Genomic DNA, 20,869 nt, shown 5'->3' with positions numbered 1-20,869 from the left:
AGTCGCACGTACTGTGGTCTGTCAGTCAGGTAATCAACAACCCAGGACACCAAGGGGGCCTCCACCTGCATCGTCTCCAACTTCACACCCAGTAGCCCAGGCTGTATGGTATTAAAAGCACTGGAGAAGTCAAAAAACATGACCCTCACACTGCTCGCAGGCTTGTCGTGTGTGTGGGCTCGGTTCAGCAGGTAGATGACTGTGTCCTCCACTCCCAGTCGAGGCTGGTAGGCGAATTGGAGTGGGTCCAGGTGGGGCTTGACTGAAGGGCGGAGTTGTTCCAGGACCAACTTCTCCATGGTCTTCATGATATGGGAGGTTAGAGCCACCGGCCTGTAGTCCTTCGACGTGCTGGGTCGTGTGCACTTGGGGTTAGGGACCACGCATGAGGTTTTCCACAGTGTGGGGACTTTCTGCAGCCTAAAGCTCATGTTGAAGATGTGCTGGAGCACACCACACAGCTGTGGGGCGCAGGCTTTGAGTACCCTGGGGCTCACACCGTCAGGACCCGCGGCCTTGCCTGTTTGTAGCTTATTTAGCTGTGCATTCACCTGTTCTGCAGACAGACACACTGGGGGGGGGTCTCAGGTTGTTGGGGGAGGGGGGGTCAAGAAGCTGAGGGTGAGGTGTTAAGTTGGGGGAGGTAGTGATTGGAGTTGGGGGGATGTGAGAAGGATTGGGGGTTCGGGGGGGGGGGGTTGGGGTGGGGGGGGGGGGGGGTTGGGGTGGGGGGGTGGATTGGTTCGCTGAAGTTGTTAGGAGGCCGGCTGGCATGTCTCGGGCGGGGGCGGCAGGAGCTTGTCGGAGGCACTGTGTCAAACCTGTTAAAAAACTGGTTTAGTTCATTGGCCCTCTCTTTGTCTCCGTCCACCCCCCTACCCTCCGACGGTTTGAGGCCGCTGATGGTCTGCATACCTCACCCAAAACCGCCTTCATGTTGTTGTCCTTCAGCTTCCCTTCCAGCTTCCTCCTGTAGTTCTCCTTGGCCTCCCTGAGTTTGGTCTTCAGCAGCCCCTGAACTCTTTTCACCTCCTACCTGTTACCAGCTACAATATGTGAATACAATGTGAATACAGCATTAAGCGCTGTTTAAAAGTGCGCCACTCACAGTCAACATTCCCGGTCCAATTTACAGCGTCAGGCGGTTTTACGCTTTCCATGATTTCAAGTAGTTTACTCCTGGTACCATGTTACGTTCCCGTGAAAACATATGTAGGACAACGATTTGATCATTCACAAAACCGTCTCTAATGCCGTCAAGTAGGACATCAGCTAATGACAGACACCTGCTAGTTTGTTCTTCGCTATATATGTACTAAAGCAGTCACCCACACACGTGATCCTAGCGTGCCATCCAATGGCTCTATTGTGTACAACAACTATCAAAACACTCCTACGGACATCACACATGGGACGGTTTAGTAAAGATGAATTGTTTTAGTTATATTGTAAAACTTAAAATTGCTTGGAGTGATGAATGAAGAATCCTTTGGAGCAGAAACATTTTGGATGGTTTTACTTCCGGTTCAAGGCAAAAAACGGGAAGTACATTTTCAACCCGCAGCACCTGCATTGAACAAACTCGTCTAAAAGATGGCGCCATACTTACTTGCCAACCTTGAGACCTCCGAATTCGGGAGATGAGGGTGGGGGGATGTTGAGGTGGGGGGGGGTGTATATATTTCAAGTATTTCTTATAAATGATAAATGATAAATGGGTTGTACTTGTATAGCGCTTTTCTACCTTCAAGGTACTCAAAGCGCTTTGACACTACTTCCACATTTACCCATTCACACACACATTCACACACTGATGGAGGGAGCTGCCATGCAAGGCGCTACCAGCACCCATCAGGAGCAAGGGTGAAGTGTCTTGCTCAGGACACAACGGACATGACGAGGTTGGTACTAGGTGGGGATTGAACCAGGGACCCTCGGGTCGCGCACGGCCACTCTTCCACTGCGCCACGCCGTCATATATATATATATATATATATATATATATATATATATATATATATATATATATATATATATATATATATATATATATATATATATATATATATATATATATATATATATATATATATATATATATATATATAATCCGTTCATGAATGAGTATATCCGTTCGGCCACCGTGTTCAATGGAGAAGTCTGATCTACAAAATTTGCAGGCAGCATACCCCTTCCCCTTCGAGCTGTCCTGGATGAACTGAAATGAATTTTTCCAATCATTTTGGAACTTGCAAGCGTACTTCTTACTCGTCGTCACCATGTCTCTTCTTCGTTCTTCTGCTTCATCTCTGTTATGTTTTTGGACATTACTACTTGCCGTAGTTTTGAAGCAATGCATGATGGGAATCCGGATGTTGTGTGTCAGTGTATTAACGTGCCGGCTGGAATAAATAATAATAATAACAATAATAATGGATTCGATTTTATATAGCGCTATTCTATTATTAGATACTCAAAGCGCTCACAGAGAAGTGAGAACCCATCATTCATTCACACCTGGTGGTGGTAAGCTACATTTGTAGCCACAGCTGCCCTGGGGTAGATTGACAGAAGTGAGGCTGCCAGTTTGCGCCAAGGGCCCCTCTGACCACCACCTATCATTCATTCATCATTCATTCACCAGTGTGAGCGGCACCGGGGGCAAGGGTGAAATGTCCTGCCCAAGGACACAACGGCAGCGATTTGGATGTCAAGAGGCGGGGAGCGAACCTGCAACCCTCAGGTTTCTGGCACGGCCGCTCTACCCACTACGCCATGCCGCCCTATAAACGTGCATTGAGAAATAGCTCTGTGCCTGCCTACTTTATGGGTTATAGATAAACCTATGGATAACAGAGACATATATAATAGTCTCCTTTTCAGGTGAGAGAGGACGCCAAAGGCAGTTCCTTTAAGGCACGCCCCCAATATTGTTGTCCGGGTGGAAATCGGGAGAAATTCGGGAGAATGGTTGCCCCGGGAGATTTTCGGGAGGGGCACTGAAAATCGGGAGTCTCCCGATAAAATCGGGAGGGTTGGCAAGTATGGCGCCATAGCACAAACAGTAACAAACATTTTCAGTGTCTCTGTCTGTGTTTTATAAGTATTTGTAAAATACAAAACATTATGGCCGTTAGCAAAGAAAAATCTATGAATTAGCCGCATGGTTTCATAAGCCGCAGGATTTAAAGCGTTGGAAAAAAGTAGCGGCTTCTCGTTCAGAAAATACTGTATGTTTTAGAAGAGATTAAACAATAGGAGGACGTATGTCAATGTCCCACTGCTCTGCCTCTTCACTCACACCTGTTAAATCACCCAGTATTAGAGATGTCTGATAATATCGGCCGATATTATTGGCCGATAAATGCTTTAAAATGTGATATCGGACATTATCGGTATCGTTTTTTTATCATCAGTATCGTTTTTTTGTTGTTGTTTTTTTTTGGGTTTTTAATTAAATCAACATAAAAAACACAAGAGACACTTACAATTAGTACACCAACCCCCCAAAAAACCCTCCCCTATTTACACTCATTCACACAAAAGGGTTGTTTCTTTCTGTTATTAATATTCTGGTTCCTACATTATATATCAATATATATCAATACAGTCTGCAAGGGATACAGTCCGTAAGCACACATGATTGTGCGTGCTGCTGGTCCACTAATAGTACTAACCTTTAACAGTAATTTTACTCATTTTCATTAATTACTAGTTTCTATGTAACTGTTTTTATATTGTTTTACTTTCTTTTTTATTCAAGAAAATGTTTTTAATTTATTTATCTTTTTTTATTTTTTTTTATTTTTTTTAGAAAAGGACCTTATCTTCACCACACCTGGTTGTCCAAATTAGGCATAATGTGTTAATTCCACGACAGTATATATCAGTATCGGTTGATATCGGTATCGGTAATTAAGGGTTTGGTCAACATCGGAATATCGGCAAAAAGCCATTATCGGACATCCCTAACCATTATGCATAATGGTTGCTCTCTCCAGTTATGCAAATTATCTGTGGGCCAAATAACCCTGAATATTGACTGTGAGTGAAGTTTGTGCCGCTTCAGTCTGTTCCCGCGGGCCACGGAGACGGCATCCCCGTTCCCGTTGATAGCCAATGGCTGTCTTCACCGGTGACACCGATGACAAAACTGTCCATTCGCCGTTGAGGAAATAGTAGAAGAAGCAAACTCCAATCCGCGTCGAAGGGTGTGAACTACAATCTTTCACAGCGTCGTTGTGTCTTTTACGGCAGCGCTGCTTCCCCCTTCTGCATCGTCTCGTCTCTCTATTTCAAGAACGGACGCACAATCAGGATTTTCCAGCCCCAGACAACACAGAAGGTATGACAATGGCGCTCCCCTCACTCGATGATACCATTGTGCATGCCTGTGGTAGCAGAAAGCAAGCTAACTTAACATTATCGCTATTGTCGATTTTGACGTGGCTAGCTAGCGTGGCTGGAGAAAGGAAGAAGGGATGCTGGCAACTATGTGGCCGCTCTTGTCAGCGTGGCGTGAACGACAACTCTCGTGGGTGTTTTATCGCTGAAATGTGATACCTCTGGCAACCGTTGCTCGGCGTCAAAAATGTCCTGCTTAGTAACGACACTCCGCGATAGCCGGCTAGCTAGCGCAGCACAAGCTAACAGAGAGCAGTCAACAGCAGCCGAGAAGATACACCGCTAGGATATTTGTCATAAATAGGTCAATATGAGAACAATTGAGGTATGTCCGTCCGTTCTTCATTATTTCATTGATCAAAGAGCATTAGTTGTACACTAATGTATAGCAACCTAGAGTAAACCTGTGACAGGGTTTGTTCTGAAGAAGTCACACTGGGCTTTAAAACGATCGAGTTATTTATGTCACAGTTTAGGTGTTATTGTTTCTTTTTTGTGATAATCCAGATTATACATTGACTTGAATTGGTCTAAGCCATGGGTCGGGAACCTTTTTGGCTGAGAGAGACAAATATTTTTAAAATGTATTTCCGTAAGAGCCATATAATATTTTTTTACACTGAATAAATGGTAAATGGGTTGTACTTGTATAGCGCTTTTCTACCTTTTTTTTAAGGAACTCAAAGCGCTTTGACACTATTTCCACATTCACCCATTCACACACACACATTCACACATTGGGGCGGTATAGCTCGGTTGAGAGTGGCCGTGACAGCAACTTGAGGGTTGCAGGTTCGATCCCCGCTTCCGCCATCCTAGTCACTGCTGTTGTGTCCTTGGGCAAGACACTTTACCCACCTGCTCCCAGTGCCACCCACACTGGTTTAAATGTACCGGTAACTTAGATATTGGTTTCACTATGTAAAGCGCTTTGAGTCACTAAAGAAAAGCGCTATATAAATATAATTCACTTCACTTCACTTTACATTCACACACTGATGGCGGGAGCTGCCATGCACGGCGCTAACCAGGCCCATCAGGAGCAAGGGTGAAGTGTCTTGCTCAAGGACACAACGGACGTGACTAGGATGGTAGAAGGTGGGGATTGAACCAGTAACCCTCAAGATTGCTGGCATGGCCACTCTCCCAACTTTGCCACGCCGAATACAACTAAATGCGTGCATTTCTAAGTAAGACCAACATTTTTAGAGTACAACAAGTCTCTTATTCTTTTTATTAACATTGTTAGTCTTTTAAAATAGTAAATAAAATACTTCTTCCCATTAATGTGACTTCTTGAACAGGTGCTGTCAGGTTCAAACACTGATGACATCTATTAAACAAGACAAGAAGCAAGGAATTAAACAGAGACATAATTAAATTTGGCTCAATTGAGGAGAGACGCGTAGACACTGTACTCTTGTACAGTGTCGTCCCACGCCCCTGATGAAAGATTGTACGCCTCCTCTTTAATTTGGACTTTCCCTGATTACATGGCAACAGCTGTTTCTAAGGGACGGGGTCGTAAACAGCCATCGCCTTTGGTTACAGAACAGTTCAATGAAAAGGTCGTAAACAGTTCACAGAAAAGGTCGTAAAACAGTTCAAAGAAGAGGTCCCTAGAGGGGAGTCAGGTCCTGCTTCCTCTTCGCTTTGTAGATCTCGGGTCAAAACAATATCTTTCTGTTGATTACAATACATCAAAGAAACAGAACACCTTCATGTTGCTTCCCATCCTACACAATGGAGTTTTACAAGCCTTCTTCTTGGTAGGTTTAAAGACAGCTTTTGTCTTCTCGCCGGGAACTCATGGCAACACAAAGTTTTGTGATAACTTAGATACAATTATTCTGACAGGTGCGGTATAAGATGATAAAGGATGGATGGATTAAAATGCATGAGAATGTTTTATATTTTGAACGTTATTTTTAACACTGTGATTACCAGCGAAATTATTCAATACTTATCGTGTTAAGCAATGTCAGCTAAGACTGATCTGAGAGCCAGATGCAGTCATCAAAAGAGCCACATCTGGCTCAAGAGCCATAGGTTCCCTACCCCTGGTCTAATCCATGTTTGGACATTTATTTCCGGTTATGTTTGGCTTTTACTTCAATCAATGTGCCATTTTAGTGTTCTTAAGGCGGAATTAATAATGGATCAGCTTCCAGTGTTTGTTAAAATTGTTAGTGCTCTTGCAGTTTGATCACTTTAAATTCCTCAGTGCCATTTTTGAAAAAGCACATTTGACAGCCAGAGGAATGTGTACACAAAAGGAATGTAACAATGGTATGCTTACTGAAACGATTGTTTATCATTTGTTTTTTCTCCACTCGGATATGAGTTTTTAAATTTCACTGTACCAACAAGGCGTGTTCGTTTAATCGGTGGCATTTATCCCAGGGTATGGTGTGTCTATGTATCACCATGGATAGACAATGAGTCATCTTGGACACACTTCCACTCACTCATTGATGAGGTCATTTTTTTTGACTGAATGGGAGAAGCACAGTAGTTTCACAGTAAGATCAAAAGCAAGAGAGGCGTGATGACGTCAAACACCATCATGTAGTGGTGTGTATACTTAAGATTAGGATTAGTTTATTTCAAAGGGGACAATGCAATTTCATAAAACACATGGAAAAAGCCAGAATTAGCCAGAAGGCTAGTTTTCATCTGTAGTGCCCTGGCCATGATGTAAAAAAGGCAGTAAAATTACAATTTCAAAGAAATATAAAATGATATAATATAAAATACCACAATACATTTATCTTAGCATCAAAACAGGCTCATCGTTTAGTGTTGGCAGCTGTAGGCGTTGATAGGCCACATTTTTAAACATTTTGTGAAGGCTTTGTATGTTGTGACCAGTTTAACCTCCTCAGGTACGGAGTTCCACACATTTGCACTCCTTACTGACTCCTATACTCGAACATTTGTTTTGTTCTGTCTGTAATGCAAGTATGTGCGTGGATTTTTGTGCTAACAGGTAGACAACACAGTTTACAATGCAGGCTGGCTATTAACAGACAGACCTTAACTTTTGCCTGAGGTTATTACTTTTAGAACAATCAAAGAGCATACGCCTATTATTAACTTACTTCATCTAAATAAAGCTTTAGGTGCACAGGTGTGAGGAGCATCTCCGTTTCGCAGCCAAGCCCGCTTTTGTATTTTACATAGAAACAGCAAAGTGTGGTGTTGCCATAATTTGTGTATGCGTATTTCACACAGTGTCAGCCGTAAGGGCGATCTGCATTCAATAAATAATAGAGGTGCGATGACGTCAAACACCATCATGTAGGGTTGTGTATACTACATTTGTTTAGTTCTGTCTGTTATACAAGTATGTGTGTGAATTTTTATGCTAACAGCTCGACAACACTGTTTACAATGCAGGCTGGCTATTAACAGCCAGACCTTAACTTTTGCCTGAGGTTATTACCTTTGGAACAATCAAAGAGCATACGCCCATTATTAACTTACGTCATCTAAATAAAGCTTTAGGTGCACAGGTGTCAGGATCATCTCGGTTTCACATTCTGAACTTGATATATTTACATGATCTGATTAGGCTGTTGCATCCAGTTCAACAGGTTTAATTGACATTTCAGACGAGAGAAGTAAAATAGTCTCCAGCTCTCTTTCCATAGATAAAGTTTTTTTGTGCCGTCTTTCTCTTGTGTGCAGTAAATGCTGATTTTTACTGCTACAAGATATGTCCTGAGTAAATAATTGCTCTTGTATATTATCCATTTGTCAAATGCATTGCTCAGCAAAGTGTTGGCTTTTCAGTTCACTGTTGGATGTTCGTCATCATATTTTGCCATAGAACTACGGACCGTACGTCTTTTAAAAATGTTGTTGTACTTGTACAATGATAAAGTTCATTCCATGCTAAAGCTTTTTATAATACAATGCATGGCTCATATAGAGTTTCAAATAGTTCCATTACATTGTAATACTAGTGTGTACTGGTAATTTGTGTACATAAATTAAAATGACCCAGTTCAGCAGTAACTATAAATGCGAAATCCCAAACTAGGATCACCTTTTTTGGAGAAGTGTTAAGAGCTCTGTGTGATGTTACCATAATTGTGCATGCTTATTTCACACAGTGTCAGCCGTCTGCGATCTGCATTCAATAGATAATAAAGGCATGATGATGTCAAATCCCATCATGTAGGGTTGTGTATACTACATTTGTTTTGTTCTGTCTGTTATGGCTTTGGATACTACGACCTCTGTTGGTGGATTTGTTGTCCGTGATGTACAAAAGATATAAAGGAATTTAACAGTGATGCCAGTGAGGTAAAAAAAAGAAATAGAGGTATTTAAAAATATCAGCCAGGGTTTAAGGGGGCCCTTTTGGGGGTTGAAGTTGAAGAGATTTTGTCATGCTTTGGAAGGAATTTCCTACATACAAACCCTGTTTCCATATGAGTTGGGAAATTGTGTTAGATGTAAATATAGACGAAATACAATGATTTGCAAATCATTTTCAACCCATATTCAGTTGAATATGCTACAAAGACAACATATTTGATGTTCAAACTGATAAACATTTTTTTTTAGCAAATAATCATTAACTTTAGAATTTGATGCCAGCAACACGTGACAAAGAAGTTGGGAAAGGTGGCAATAAATACTGATAAAGTTGAGGAATGCTCATCAAACACTTATTTGGAACATCCCACAGGTGAGCAGGCAAATTGGGAACAGGTGGGTGCCATGATTGGGTATAAAAGTGGATTCCATGAAATGCTCAGTCATTCACAAACAAGGATGGGGCGAGGGTCACCACTTTGTCAACAAATGCGTGAGCAAATTGTTGAACAGTTTTAAGAAAAACCTTTCTCAACCAGCTATTGCAAGGAATTTAGGGATTTCACCATCTACGGTCCGTAATATCATCAAAGGGTTCAGAGAATCTGGAGAAATCACTGCACGAAAGCAGCTAAGCCTGTGACCTTCGATCCCTCAGGCTGTACTGCATCAACAAGCGACATCAGTGTGTAAAGGATATCACCACATGGGCTCAGGAACACTTCAGAAACCCACTGCCAGTAACTACAGTTGGTGGCTACATCTGTAAGTGCAAGTTAAAACTCTCCTATGCAAGGCGAAAACTGTTTATCAACAACACCCAGAAATGCCGTCTGCTTCGCTGGGCCTGAGCTCATCTCAGATGGACTGATACAAAGTGGAAAAGTGTTCTGTGGTCTGACGAGTCCACATTTCAAATTGTTTTTGGAAACTGTGGACGTTGTGTCCTCCGGACCAAAGAGGAAAAGAACCATCCGTATTGTTATAGGCGCAAAGTTGAAAAGCCAGCATCTGTGATGGTATGGGGGTGTATTAGTACCCAAGTCATGGCATAACTTACACATCTGTGAAGGCGCCATTAATGCTGAAAGGTACATACGGGTTTTGGAGCAACATATGTTGCCATCCAAGCAACGTTACTATGGACGACCCTGCTTATTTCAGCAAGACAATGCCAAGCCACATGCTACATCAACGTGGCTTCATAGTAAAAGAGTGCGGGTACTGGACTGGCCTGCCTGTAGTCCAGATCTGTCTCCCTTTGAAAATGTGTGGCGCATTATGAAGCCTAAAATACCACAACGGAGACCCCCGGACTGTTGAACAACTTAAGCTGTACATCAAGCAAGAATGGGAAATAATTCCACTTGAGAAGTTAAAAAATGTGTCTCCTCAGTTCCCAAACGTTTACTGAGTGTTGTTAAAAGGAAAGGCCATGTAACACAGTGGTGAACATGCTCTTTCCCAACTACTTTGGCACGTGTTGCAGCCATGAAATTCTAAGTTAATTATTTGAAAAAAAAAAAAAAAATTATGAGTTTAAACATCAAATATCTTGTCTTTGTAGTGCATTCAATTGAATATGGTTTGAAAAGGATTTGCAAATCATTGTATTCCGTTTATATTTACATCTAACGCAATTTCCCAACTCATATGGAAACGGGGTTTGTAGATACTCCTGTAAAAATGCAAGTAAACTTACCAATGGTTTCTAGATGCTAGAAACAGAAAATCACACTTCCTTTTTCCTAACTGTACCACATTATTAGTTCATTGTTTTGATTGACAAAATATCTTTACCATATCAATATTAGCCATTCCAAGAATGTACAACATCCATAGTAACTGTATTTTCCAGACTAAGCCGTCTGTACCCCCTTCATTTAAACTTTTTTTTTTCCATATATTAGATATGTTGGGGAATTAGTTATTTACACAGAAATATTTTGGAAATATTTATGTACATACCTTAATTATGTCTAAACGGTGCCTGTCACACAGCAGTAAAACAGCTAATTAAACAAAATAGAAGTTATTGTCATGGAACTAGTTGCGGAAGCTAGATCTTCAATAAGTTTAACAGCCTCCATAAGTCCACGGTGACATTTTGGTGAATTTACATAACTGAAACTATATAAAAAATGTCATTGTAAGTTAATACTAATAAAGACACTCGTAAACGTGTTAGCATAGTAGCTAATGCTAACAACGCCATCTTAATTACATTACAATAGCATGTACAAATATGCATAAAAACACTCCTACAGACATCACACATGGGACGGTTTAGTAAGTACAAATTGTTTCAGTTATACTGTTAAACTTACAAACATCACTTGGAGTAATACACGAAGAAACCATAAGAGTATAAACGCTGTTTACAGCTAGGTAATTGTTTTTATATCTGACTCAGTCCTCTTTTGTTTGTGGAAATAAATTGGATATACAGTATATGCGATGCGTCTTCAATGTGAATGGTCCTGCACTACAGGTGGCAATCATCCCACCAGAATGTCAGCAAAAAGCGATAACGTCATAATTATTAGCCAAAATAAAAGGTTACAAAACAGTTGACAACGGAGCAGAAAATGGGTGAACTCACACTGTCTCCAACTGCTCGCACAGAGACACCCTCTCCAAGCAGACATCAAAGAAAAATGTCCTGTTACACTGCAAGAGCTAAACAACTTGTCCTCTTTCTTCTTAATCTTCTACGCTAGATAATTAGGCTCAGAAAATGTTGACTTTGGTTGCACAAAATCCTTGAAATTGCCACAAATGGGCCAGTGCTGAGACTCAATCCAAGTTTATTTATACAGCCCTTAATCACAAATGCCTCGAAGGGCAGTTAAAGCCATGTTTACGTCTGTAAACACTGCAGTGCCTGTGACATCATGACGTCATGTCTGCATACAGGTCAGGTTGCATTCACATTAGAAATCACATTTTCTTTTTGTATATGAACGGCAGTGTAAATGTAGTCACATTCGCGTGAACAGCTCTTTGAACACTTCCTTGTTTCTTCTTCGCTCCCAGACTAGGTCTAACACTGCTGAAAGTCCGCCGCTGCCCTCCGCAGCCCAAAAAGTGTAGTTACAGTTCACTATACAATATTCCCATAGCTACAATACATATACTCACTACTTTCATCCTCTTTAAGGCCTCACTAGTTAACATATACTATAACGCGGTCTAAATCTAATAATTCAAAGCATTAACTCTTTGGTTTTTCATTGCTTCACACGCAGGCTAGCTTAAGGCGGGAAGATACACAAAGTAAGTCGGGTGTTGCCGCATCTCTGTCACGCACCTAAGCTGTACATTGTTTCTGACTGGTTTAAATTGTGTGGTGTCTTGTGGTTGGTTAAATGTAGGAACACCTCTAATACGCACACACAGATTGTATTACACGCACGCACTTCTGAATGCACGTGCGTGTAAGTTGTATTAAACACTCATAATTGTGGATGCGCGCGCTCAAATCTTCCACAGCAGAAGTGACGCAAAAGTCACGTGTAAGTAGACAGCCTATCGAGGGTTCTTTCTGATTAGGGACAGACAAACAACCTAAAATAATACGTACACGGATCTTAAACACATGGATCTGAATACACAACCTCGGATTGATAAACAAAACACACAAATTAGTACATGCGCACATGAATTTGATTACACACGCACAGCTTGAGATATAATTTTGCTACAATAATACTCCCATTCGCGGCTTTTACGTTCAGTTTTTTTTTTTTAATAATCTGTGTGTTCGGCGAGCGAGGCGGTCTGCAAGAGTGGTCACTCTTTTGCATCGGTTTCTGCAGCTGCGGGCGTTTACACTACAGTAATAATGATAACCGCTTTATAACTCCCGATGGTTAATATTACCTTATTAAATTAAAATGATCAAAGAACCGTCATTCATAACTGCACTTTGATACAGACGGACTGACTGGCGCTAGCTTTCTAGCTATCTTAAATGCTAAGATGTAAACAACAGACATTAACATCTTTCCTCATTATGAAATGTTTGTTAAAATATTTTAGTGTGTGCATAAGTACTTTTTGAGCACATTCAACCATACCACGATAATATTGATAACCATGGTTATTTTGGTCAACATTACTTTGTGTAGCCATTTTGTTTGTTTTGGTTGTGTATATTTGAGGGTCCCCACCCCCTCCTTAACAGAGGACCTATTTTATTGATTTTAGATTTTAACGTTAAAGGAAACAACACCGTTCTTTCCTTGTCTCCCACCGTGGTAACAGTGAAGCCAAGTGCTACATACCCTTCATCATTCTGGTGTGGCAAAAACAGCATGTTCCCAGAGGTCACGCAAGCCCCCCCTGGCATCGCACCACAACCCCCAGGGGGGTATGCCACACTATTTGAGAAGGACTGGTGTAGGCTCAGATCAGGGAACAACGAGCATGCTATTAAAGTTGACTGTTGTAAGTCTTGAGTCTCTTAGATTGCTAAAAATGCCAGGAGTAAATCAATAATCAACAATATACCAGTGTGCAGCTTTTTAACGCATCATTACGAAACACTTGTTTCTTTTTGAGCAAATTAGATAGCTTGTTTTAGATTTTTGTTTGTATTGCTATTTTAAATGGTGTATTTATTTTTTTACTTGAAAACAATGATATATATATTTTTTTAGCACTTTGCCTGTCCTTGCTTTTAAATGGACAAAAGTTTAATAAGTATTTTTGTTAAGTATATTTATATAGCGCTTTGAGTCACTAGAGAAAAGCCCTATATATTTACAAAGTGAACCCCATTATCTAAGTTACATTTAAACCAGTGTGGGTGGCGCTGGGAGCAGGTGGGTAAAGTGTCTTGCCCAAGGACACAACGGCAGTGACTAGGATGGCGGAAGCGGGGATCAAACCTGGAACTCTCAAGTTGCTGGCACGGCCGCTCTACCAACCGAGCTACACCGCCCCAGCCCAACAGCCAAATGAGCAGCATAATTACAGTATAACAATGATTAATGAATACATTAGTCATCTTTCTTGTTGGCACATGCCTAAAAATAACTCAAGCTCAATTTAAAAGTTGATTGCTAAATTGGAGCCACTGAATATGTGTATGCTTTATAATCCAATCAACTAATCGTTAGGATAGTCCTTGACTATTTGATAGGTGTGTAACGATTCGCTTTAACAATGGTTTGATTGGATTCTGAATTTGCGGTTGCCGATACTATTTAGGGACGATGTTATAGTTGAAATCGATCAGTAGTTGTTTTTTTTTTAGTGATTAGTTAAGGGACAAGCGGTAGAAAATGGATGGATGGATAGTTCCAGCACCAACAGTGATCTGGATGGTAGGGTCAACATTGCTCATTAATACACAAGAAGGTAGATATCTATTCAATGACCGCTGCCCCTGGCGTTTTGGCTGATAATTGCAAGCAAAGTGCTCAAGAGCGTCACGATGCAGTCAGGAGGCTGTGATTAATGTGGACACTATCACAATGGCGATTTAAAGATCTATTATGCAAAACAAACTTTTTTTTACTATTATTATACCTGTTTTTGTGTAATTGGGAATTGCATAAATCACAAAAATCAAACCATGTAAGCATTGCGTAGATATTTATAAAACAAGCTAGCCCTTCCTTCATACTTCCTCCAAAGGAACCGTTTGGATTTGGCACAATTTAGGAAGTTTTTCCAACATGTGACATCAGCGGATATCTCCATATATTGTAGAGGTTTGACTGAAAAGCTTTGGCAAGTCTGCCATTGTAGTCCTACGCTGTAGTCAATAAGCTCCTTATTTTTCTCTGTTGTTGTTGTTGGGCAGACTGCCTTTTATATGCACATGCATCCTTCGCTGTTGCCATTTCTAATACAAAGTTATGTGGAGTTCTAACTTAAATCTGTCAGTAGACCTCATATAGTAGTGCTAAAAACAATTACATTGATGACGGGGAAAAGACACAGTCAAAGTGGAGGCACATAAATACGACCGCCCACAGAACGACGCATCCTGAAGAGATGGTGAGAAAGCACCATTACATGTTATGCAGACCACAGAGAAGTGTTTTAGATGTAGAAAAAAAATCATACTATGACCTGTTTTAAAAGTTCAGAAAGTACAAACGTATGGAAGAACATAATTTCTTAACATCTGTTTTTAAGGCCATGAAAGACATTGTTGGACTTGTATGTAAGTAGCGTATTTGATGAACATTGACTAATGTTGTCTGATTGTTCTTTTTAGCTGTTGTTAAGCAATTAGGTTGTGTGTGTATTGTATATTTTGGAGTTGCTCCCCCTGTTGCAAGTCAAATATCCTGCAGTTGCTTTAAGGGTGTGATGTTAATGATTTGCCTCAATGTTTAGATGTTTGTTGCTTCCCAGCCTTCCAGTAATGTTCAGGTCCCACAATATTCGGTGATATCAAGATACAGTATGTCATTGCTATGGAGTATACAGCCCACAATCTAGTTATATATTTTTTTTATGCTAAACATTGCAGTGTACACGCTACAACATACCAATCCATTGTATGACACAATTTCCGAAAGAAAGCCTCTAATGTGTAAGAAAAGTAAATAAATCAAACATTATTTTACAGTTTATTTTCAAGTACATAGACTGTACAGAGTAGACATTGAAGTGGTCAATGCAAACTTGATCGTGTTGTCGACTCAGCTCCACTTGACAAGAGTGACCGTTTCAGCACCGCACCAACCTTTCTCCGTGCACCAATCATTTTTTTAAATGTTTTAATTTTTTCCGGCAAAATCCCTAATGAAATGATTTACACATGCAAGGACAGCACGTGTGTGTGCGGCATTTTTGTATCTATGGATACGCTTGTTTGCTCCCAAGTGCTTCAGTCCAAGGCAACAGCAACCGGACTGATGTCTTGTAAAGCAGTTTGTCAACAAGGAGTTAAAGTTAGGTGTTACAACAATTGTGCAAGATCAACATTAGCTACATGTAAACCACATGCATATTTACTGTATGTGAGTTCCACAGGAATGTTTGTGTAGTTTAATGATGGTTCTACAGCCTCTCCATCTTGGTTGATGGCATAGGAGCAGTGCCTTCATAATTACAGGGTGTTGGATTGCCATTTAGATCGAAACCAAGCATGTGTGCGGGACACATGTGAAACATTTTTAAATTAATAAAATTGGCAACCGCTATTTTCTGGATCATATTTATTTCAAAGAAGTACTAAACTATGATTAAAGTGTAGCTTTTTATCCAGTTGCTGTAGTTTTGTTACTTGCGAGTTGCAGTTTGTTTGTACTTTTGGAATAACATCAATGGCTATAACATGAATCATCTTTTTTTAAATTTGTTTCCAAGAGTATCAGGGCAGTCTGCTGCAGCCAGGAGCAGTTATTTCTTCTCAGTTTATGCTGTCCTGCTTGCTCTAATGTCTACAAAATAAATAATTCCATGTTTATTTGTCCACAACATTTTACACAGGATTGATTTGTGACCTTGGACCAGGACAAAGTTGGATTAGCCGCTAAACTAGCGAAAAAGACGGCGCCTTTGGAACATTACTACTTGGTTTGAGGAATTGTAGGGTAAATTATTTTAATCTAATCGTGTCATGTACACAATAATAGATGTGATGTATTTTGGGATAAATGCTTGGAAATGCAGCTTTTTTTTGCCACTGTTGTATTGATGTGAGAGTGGGCAGGTATACCTAAATGTTCGTATGTGTCTACAAAAGGTAAAGTAGTAGTGATTTTGTCTTCGAGATGTATATTTAAACTGTGTACATTTTCAAAAGATAACTTCTGGTACTGTTGGAGAGGCGGGGGATAGAGGGTTTTTTCAATTGCAATCTAAACGGAACACATCCACACACCAACTTTTTGCAGACATACTCAGAAAGTGAGTTATGAAGTGTAGCAAAATGTACACCAAAGCATATCCAATACATATCTAGACCACAAGAAAATGTGTTAAACATAAAATAGAATAATCATAGGCCCTCATTAGCAGAAACTCATAGGTCTTCAAGACTGATCATTTGAGAAAGACTTTAAGCAACAACGGCAAAATTGTCCCATGAGCAATGAAGTGTTAAGGAGTGGCAGGCAAAGGGCGATTCCCTGAGCCAGACTGACGTCAGTGGAACACAACCCACAACATGTTGACAAGACAAATAGCAGTAGCAAGGCAGCAATTGGTACAAAGTGCAAATTTCCACATTTGGGATTTGGGTATTTTGAAAGTGTGAGAATTTCCACTTGTTGGTTACTAAAGTCATCTGCAATAAGCTATTGTTTTTGTTTCTTTTTTTTCTCCCCCATCTGAAGTCAGCAGTAGGAAGCCTCCACCGCCAGTCCCACCCCGCACCACTTCCAAACCCCTGATCTCAGTGACGCTTCAGAGCAGCACAGAGTCCGCTCAAGACACATACCTAGACCAACAGGACCACGGCAGTGAAAACAGCCAGTCGGGACGCAGCAATTCTTCAGAGAGTCTCTGTAGCATTCGAACTGGCGATTTGGCAAAGAGGAACCAGCCACCAGTGACTTCCCCTGCTGTAACCTCTGCACCCCCTGTTCCAGCTCCTCGTGAACTTCTCCCTACCACAACATCCTCTACCACCACTGTTTCCACATCTACCCGGCCCCAAAATGATACCCTGAACTGTTGTGTCTTTCTGGAGCAGCCCCCCACTGCACCCAAAAGAAAATTATCCTCTATTGGAATTCAGGTCAGATTTGTTAGCTTTTTGGTTGTACTGGATGCAGTTCCAGTAAGACTGCTATGCGGTTATTTTCAGATGATCATTGACATTTGTTGTATGCAATTATTAGGTGGATTGCCTTCAGCCTGTTTTAAGAGAAGAACTGTTACCCTTGACTGCTCCCCTAAAATTCCAGTCAATTGGAGTTCAAGTGGAGAACGGCAGGCCGTAAGTACATATTCCATCCATCCATCCATCCATCCATTTCCTACCGCTTATTCCCTTCGGGGTCGCGGGGTACGCTGGAGCCTATCTCAGCTACAATCAGGCGGAAGGCGGTGTACACCCTGGACAAGTCGCCACCTCATCACAGAGCCAACACAGATAGACAGACAACACTCACACTCACATTCACACACTAGGGCCAATTTAGTGTTGCCAATCAACCTATCCCCAGGTGCATGTCTTTGGAGGTGGGAGGAAGCTGGAGTACCCGGAGGGAACCCACACAGTCACGGGGAGAACATGCAAACTCCACACAGAAAGATCCTGAGGCCGGGATTCAACTCACAACTACTCAGGACCTTCGTATTGTGAGGCAGACGCACTAACCCCTCTTCCACCGTGTACATATTCACAATGATTAAAAGGGTAGCCAGGTAAACCTCTTAGCAAATACATCCACTTAAAAATATACATCTTGAACATGACATGTCTGTACACTTGGGGCGTCTAAGTTCATTGAGCTGTTGACTGAAGCACAGAAGCCAAGCTGTGATTGATGTCTTTATGTTGTCCTTTTGACTGTGGCAACCTGAAATTGCTGACCGACCATCCAATTAAGCTTTCCCGGCATACTGTAATTACTGTTAATCACATTTGACAAACCACTTAAATTTTTAATTCTGAACAATTGTATTTGAAACCAGCTGCATTTATTGCTTCCGTTTCATACATGAATTGGTGCTAATTGATCCTGGATAGCGAGGCTTGCCGTGACGTATTTACTGTCCGTATTCCTGTGTAGTAAATGCACATTAGCTGTTTAATTCCCAGTGGATCCCTAATGGTCATTGTTTTAAGTCATTGTTTTTTTTTTCCGTTTACACTCAAGTGTCGAAGGCTAATGTTTGTGCATGTCTCTGCAGTCTCAGTCGGGACAGCAGCATGGCTTCCAGACAAAACACAGAGACCGAGCCACAGGAGCGCCACGAAGCCGCACCCACAGAAAATAGCAAAGCCAACTGCAGTAGCCCTGAAACCACAAATTCCAACGGACAGTGCAAAGCCATGGAACAGCTGTCTCTGAAACACAACTCAACTCCATCCAGAACAACCACTTTGCCTCCAGAGATGCTGGACCCGGCTTTAGACCCATCCTCACTGCCACCGCCAGATCCCAATCTGGGAACTGGAAACTGCAATGCCCAAGGAGAGTCGGAACAAGTCAGCACACCGGCTTGCCTCCGAGATGGTAACTGGTTTCTAAAGCTGCTTCAGGCGGAAACAGGGCGCATGGAGGGCTGGTGTCAACAGATGGAGCAGGAGACCAAAGACAACAAGCTTACAGAGGAAGGTAAGAACATATGATCAGGTCAATATTACAATTCCATTACTTGATGGGATAAAAAAATGACACTACTGTTAAGAGTAGAGTACTGTAGTTCAGGTCTCTTATTACACATCCTACTAACTACTCCTATTGCCTCACAACGTCATCACATTATTGATTACTGTAGCTCATTAAGGCTAGAGTATGCTTATGCAGAGAGTGAGACCACTTTGCCGTTCCATCTCCTAGAATACAATCTAGGCTTTCTGGCAGATCCATCACTGCAGTTTTTGAAATATGAATGAGCGGGGAGATGACTCACTCAAGAGGCTCCATCAGATTATAAAACCTCCCTGCTCTCCACAGAGCTGAATCATGAATTTCCATTTAGATGTTAATATTTGGTGGAAAATAATGGAATTGAAAGTAATTTGTCATTTTCCTTGAGACTGATTTAATGTCTACCAAAGGGACAAATTGCTGTCACAGAATATTAAGTGCTCAGATGAGTATTTCATAACTAGTATTTGTGTGTTACTACGTTGTGTGTCTTGATGCAGTTTGCTTACTTTTTATGCACCCTACTGCGTTTGGAACAGCAAGCCAAATCATTTAAGGCATTTCACTTTTTTGTTTAATTTCTGTCAGTATTTATCTTGATTGCTTATTTTAAAAATTGTTTTGCATAATTTTGCAGTGTTGGGGACAATCCGCAGCGCAGTTGGCAGTGCCCAGCTCCTCATATCAAAGAAGTTTGAGCAGTTCAGGGGGCTCTGTAATGAAAACCTGGTAAGAAGCCATGTCACATCTTTGTTTGGTAGTGATGGGTAAACAATATTGTTGCATTATGAAACAAAAGGAATACTACTGTCCCTCAATGCCTCAACGCGTGTATCACTTTAAAAAAAAAAAAAGTGACTGATATAGCTGCTGGGTCATTTGACTGCAAAGCTCCAAACTGTTCATCAGGGTCGCATATTTTGGCTTACAAATTTCAGCTCGTACTGAATGAAGTCGGTGAAGTCTGTGTTTGTCATCTATTTTCAATTAGAGCTAATTAAAAAAAACAAAAAACATTCTCAAGTATGAGACAATTTTGATCTTTTCCTCTCTACTATTTGGCTCATTGACCAGAGTTGCACAATTTTTTTTGTGCAGCTATCAGTTAAAACAATATATATTTATTTGCTAACTGTTAAAGTTGCAGGTCAAAAGTATTGACTTTTTTAATCCAGCAAATGAAGTCAAGTGAATTATATTTATGTAGCGCTTTTTTCTAGTATCTCAAAGCGCTTTACATAGAGACGCCCATTATCTACATCTTTGAGTTACATTTAAACTAGTGTGGGTGGCACTGGGAGCAAGTGGGTAGAGTGTCTTCCCCAAGGACACAACAGCTGTGACTAGGATGGCGGAATCGGGAATCAAACCTGGAACCCTAAAGTACCAACCAAGGCACCCCGTCCTGTTATGAAACACAAATACAGTGTCAATACAGTCAGTGTGCCAAACACTCACTATTTTGTACATGTTGTGTTTGCACCAATACAGGAGTTAACGTAGACCAGAAATGTTTTTTAGTAACTACTATGCCACATGAATAATACCTTCAAATGCATGAGAATATTCAGATGTCTTGTTGTCATCTCCAGTCTAGGTTTTGAATGGATCCCAATTTCTAATTTATTAGAATCAATTGTACATTTTGTGTCACCATTAGAACGCCAATGCCAACCCGCGGCCAACAGCGCAGGACCTTGCTGGATTCTGGGATCTGCTTCAGCTCTCAATAGAAGACATCAGCATGAAGTTTGATGAGCTCTACCAACTTAAAGCCAACAACTGGCAACATTCTGAAGAATCAGAAAAGGTTTTGAAGCCAGATTCGTACTGATCAAGGATTTTTT

At 41.0% G+C, this 20,869-nt stretch overlaps 1 protein-coding gene across 3 annotated transcripts in view; it reads left to right on the top strand.

The window, feature by feature from the left end:
* dlgap4a (discs, large (Drosophila) homolog-associated protein 4a) overlaps window positions 1–20,869 on the top strand; it is a 249,176-nt gene that overhangs the window by 226,030 nt on the left and 2,277 nt on the right. For all 3 annotated transcript variants that reach the window (XM_061978874.2, XM_061978884.2, XM_061978865.2), the window contains 5 exons: window positions 17,034–17,437; window positions 17,541–17,638; window positions 18,559–18,986; window positions 19,660–19,751; window positions 20,683–20,832. In XM_061978874.2, coding sequence (XP_061834858.1) covers window positions 17,034–17,437; window positions 17,541–17,638; window positions 18,559–18,986; window positions 19,660–19,751; window positions 20,683–20,832 — 1,172 coding nt within the window. The remainder of the gene's footprint in view (window positions 1–17,033; window positions 17,438–17,540; window positions 17,639–18,558; window positions 18,987–19,659; window positions 19,752–20,682; window positions 20,833–20,869) is intronic.

The sequence above is a fragment of the Nerophis lumbriciformis genome, linkage group LG01 (genome assembly GCF_033978685.3).
Source record: "Nerophis lumbriciformis linkage group LG01, RoL_Nlum_v2.1, whole genome shotgun sequence".
Taxonomy (NCBI): domain Eukaryota; kingdom Metazoa; phylum Chordata; class Actinopteri; order Syngnathiformes; family Syngnathidae; genus Nerophis; species Nerophis lumbriciformis.
Note: the sequence above shows the minus strand (reverse complement) of the source record. Positions and strands in the feature narration are given on the sequence as shown.